This window comes from Rhincodon typus, unplaced genomic scaffold (genome assembly GCF_021869965.1).
Source record: "Rhincodon typus isolate 14 unplaced genomic scaffold, sRhiTyp1.1 hic_rhity00013429, whole genome shotgun sequence".
NCBI classification, from domain to species: Eukaryota; Metazoa; Chordata; class Chondrichthyes; order Orectolobiformes; family Rhincodontidae; genus Rhincodon; species Rhincodon typus.
In genome coordinates this window covers 2,028-6,246 of record NW_025979067.1, presented here as the reverse complement: position 1 = coordinate 6,246, position 4,219 = coordinate 2,028, and the positions used below count along the sequence as shown (strand labels likewise).

Below are 4,219 nucleotides of genomic sequence, written 5' to 3'. Positions count from 1 at the left end.
CAGGCCAAGCAGCATCAGAGGAACAGGAAAGCTGACGTTTTGGGTCTTCTGAAGAAATCTTCTGAAGAAGGGTCCCAACCCGAAACATCAGCTTTCCTGTTCCTCTGATGCTGCCTGGCCTGCTGTGTTCCTCCAGTTCCACACTTTGTCATCTCTGACTCCAGCATCTATAATTCTTGCTATCACAATTAAAAACAGGCGTGTTTTCACTAGTAACCCAATAAAACAACAAAAAAGTGATAGTTTTTTTTCCTGTATTTTGGTTAAGATTAAGAATTGTCAAAACAAAAAATGTAGATTGATGGCAGCTTTGAGGAAATTGTGATATTATAGTAGGGCCTACATGACATGTTCTGTTTCCTTCAGCTGTTTTTATTCATCTTACCAATGGGCCATTATTTAATGTTTTATCCATACCACTACAATTCTTCCCTGCATAATCTGATGCTGAAGCTTTTAATCATCCAATTGTATAGTTTCCTCTCATTAACTACCACATGGGCCATCAGTTAATCTATTCATTTATACTTTGTTATAGATATTATTTAATGAATTCATGGTGGAATCCTGTAGCGATATACTTTGTATTTCAAATGAACTGCTTCCCATTTGCAAAGATCATTTTACTATTTAACTTTGGCAATCTCCTTAAGCTTGTCTAAACTTTTTTTATCGCAATATTTGTGGTTTCTCGAGAACTGTGAGATGTCGGGCCTCAACTTTTATGAAGTGAAATTCTATTACATGTAAAGCACTTGTACTTGGCTGTGTTTGTCACTAACAAGACACAAAGGAACAATATATGAACAAGTTAGTACAATAGGTGAAATTCAGCATGGTTTGGTTAAGGTCACGTGATATATGAGCAAACAACCACAAACCAATGATTAAAATTCTTTCTATAAATTAAAGGAAAGCCTCTTTTCATGTTTATATTGCTCTGGAGCATTGCAACATAGAGAAGGGTTTTATAAAGGCTACAGAGTTCAATTCAAAGCAGACAAATAAAGAATTACCCCTGCTCATTATGTCGTTGATTTTAAAAGCTCTGATGAAGGTAGTCAGGAAAGTAGTTGCCTGCTCACAATCCTCAGCGAGTAGCTGAGTGCTCAAGAAGATTTAACATAAAAGAATGTTTGAAAGAAATCTTAAAATAAAAGAGTTATATTCAATATCAATATAATAAATGTATGTACTATAAATTAAAACAAAATATGGTGCAACTTTAAAATGTTTAGTTCACATAACATGCTTTAGGAGTGATTTAGAAACTGTTTGAATCTGCACTCATTTCACTGGCATACTTCAGAGGCATCAAGGTGGCCAGTAAGTGGTGCCAAAAGTGAATGTTTTGCAACAGGCATTTACAACTAAGAGATCTAATATTGTTTGAGAATCCCGTTGTACAGAATTCAAGAAATATGGTCAACATATGGCTTGAATAACAATCTTCAAAAGGGGCTGTTGAAGCCCGCCATCAAGATGACAGGCTTGTCGAAGTTACTCACCTGAAAAATCCTCCATGTTTCACTGCAATGCTGAACATTGTTAGAATTCATTTGATGTACTCCTCCTCTGCCATTTGTTGACCGCAGTAATTGGGCCCCTCCCTCCACATTGCCTCCCAACTTCCTCAATTGCTTTCACACTCTGCCTGTTTCCCCAGTGCCAGTTACCTCTGATATTTGTCTAATCTCCTGCCCCTGACTCCAGATGACCCACTCTCCCTCCCAATCAGCACCTTAGGGGCTAAGACTAATGATCCAGCTGCTGTAAATACCAACCTGATGTACCGACAAGATGACCAGGCATAACCGATGCTGCTGTGTGTCCACAGCTTGCTTGTCTAAGTTGATAAGCCTCAAACCTGCTGGTTATGATGCAGGTATAATTATCTGTGCCAGTTCATTTTGGCCTGTTGGCACAAACTACTTTCTAGATTAATGTTTCCCTTGATCAGGGATTGTTATCCTTACTGGATAGGCCTATGTCTGTCTCCAAGGTTTCCCCTCAGTCAACCTGCAGGCTCTGTAGCATCATATCCTCAAAGTACTTCCTCGCAGTGATGCAACATGTATTCTTAAATGTAGAGTTCTGTCTAAAAGGTATGTTATTTGCACAAAATAAAGAAGAGAAAACAAAATAAAGAGAATGCTTCAGGGAAACAAAAATGATGGTAAAGTAAGGATATTCTTCATTTTACCCTGTTACCTTTCATCATATCTATAACTTATCTTGCTTGGGATATTATTAAAATGGAAGAATAAAAGGGAGACAAACTTCAAAGTGTGTTAAATTACAAATTCTCATACCCTGCACTAAGGTAAGATTTTTCAGGGTAATTGAATGTTCCCAGTCTTTCAGTTTTAGGTCTTCTGTGACATTGCTGAGTATGGCGACCTCATCCTTCAGTTGTTTCTCCATATTTTGCTGAACGACTTTCAAGATTTTTGCATCTTCTGACACATTAGCTACTTGTATTTGAAGCTGTAGTAGACTTGCATGGTGGATGCTTATATCCTCTGTGAAGGTGCCATTGACTGCATTTAGTGTCCAACGTGCCTCCTTTATCTGTCTACTAAGATTTCCTACATTTGATGTTATTTGTTTCAAGTTTACTTGTTGGTGTCGCAGTTTACTCTGTGCACTGTTTATATTTATAGACAAATTGTATATCTCTTGTCTGTTTGTTGAACTGAACTGTTGTAAATCATCTTCTAAATCATTCATAGATGCATTAATGTCATCCATGCGTGTCTCAAAACTCTGCAACTTGTTTTCCAGTTTCTGAACAGACTGACTCAGTTGAAGGAATAGGATTGTATGATTCTGGAAAAGCTCATGCAGTTTGAAAATATTATCCATGACGTCTTCTTTGGGTGCCTTCTGCTCCATTGTTTGACGCATGTCTTTGAAGCCTTCACCTAAGTTTGTAACATTGTCTGTTAATATTTTCCAATCAGAAGGTGGAGGTTGATATCTGGGAACTGAAATATATCAAAAGAAGCGTCACTTGTAAACATCCTGCTGTCATTTGATCTTACATCTTTTGGATAAGGGTTTCTTTAAACACTCAATAAAAGTGAACAATTAGCAATTCTTTGTACATCAATTCATTTACTCAAGTCAGAATCAAACTATGTATTTTTATACAAAATGGTTTAAAAAAATACGTTGCTCTCTGCAAAAGATTCACAAAATTTACTGTACAAATAATTGAGAACTAGATAATGGGTGGACATATTCTGTTTGGATGGGCTTTAAAAAATATTTTTGACATATTGGATGAAACATAGAGTTAAGTCACCACAGTCCTATCAGATCAAAGGGCTGCTCTGTCTTTAGAGAGAGATGACTGGTGGTGGCAGCTTAATTGAGAGTCTAAGGAGTGTCCTTCGTGGTAATATTAGTTAGTACAGGAATTGAACCTATGCTGTTGGTATTATCCTGCATTGCAAACCAGCCATCTAAACTATGATCACTGGAAATGGTACATATGCTTGACCAAGTACGGGTGTATTAGAATTTATTTGCTTCTCGTTAGAAACAGGTAATTATAACTTTTTCTACAAACATTTGTTCTGATCAATGTAATGGAAAACATTTTGATTTTGTGAAGCTCTTTACCATGTTTTACATGCTTCCTCTCTTAAGGGAGTGATTTGTACTGGGATAGAGTGTCATTAGTCCCTTCTGGTGCCTCACCTAGTGGCTGTATTCGCAGAAGAACTTAATAATCAGCACCACTGAACATTATCTGTCCAGTTCTTTCTCATTTCAGTTCTTGTGAATCCTTTCATATTACCAGGAAAAGACAATTTTATCTTCCAGTAGCCCCAGTGCTCTGTTGGCTGAGTTCATCGAACTGAACATAAAATCATCTTGAGAATTTCTTTAATTTTGAGGCTAAGCATCTCTTCATAATGAATCACTAGAAAAGCCTCATTACGAGAATTCTTTTCCTAATTTAAAACAATTCAATTATGTCAAACAAATTGAAGCATACAAATAGAGGATGTTCAACGCATCAGGCAGAATCTTAAATGTCACACAAAGACATAGGGCCAGTAGCAGGTTGGAAACTCAGTTGCAATTGAAATGGGTTTGTCTGTCTCTTTAACTCAGCCATAGTATTGACATTCTACCCTCACATTTCATGATTTATCACAGTAGAAGGATGTGATGACGAATTCTATGTGTCAGAGGAAGGGTTTCTATT

The 4,219-nt window shown here is 37.0% G+C and overlaps 1 protein-coding gene across 1 annotated transcript; it reads right to left on the bottom strand.

Moving 5' to 3' along the window:
- Positions 1 to 2,280: 2,280 nt before the first annotated feature.
- LOC125482608 (scavenger receptor class A member 5-like) lies at positions 2,281 to 2,988 on the bottom strand (the record flags this gene model as incomplete). Its single annotated transcript, XM_048594712.1, has 1 exon — positions 2,281 to 2,988. A coding segment is annotated over one exon (708 nt), but the record flags the coding sequence as incomplete, so codon positions are not given.
- Positions 2,989 to 4,219: the final 1,231 nt, after the last annotated feature.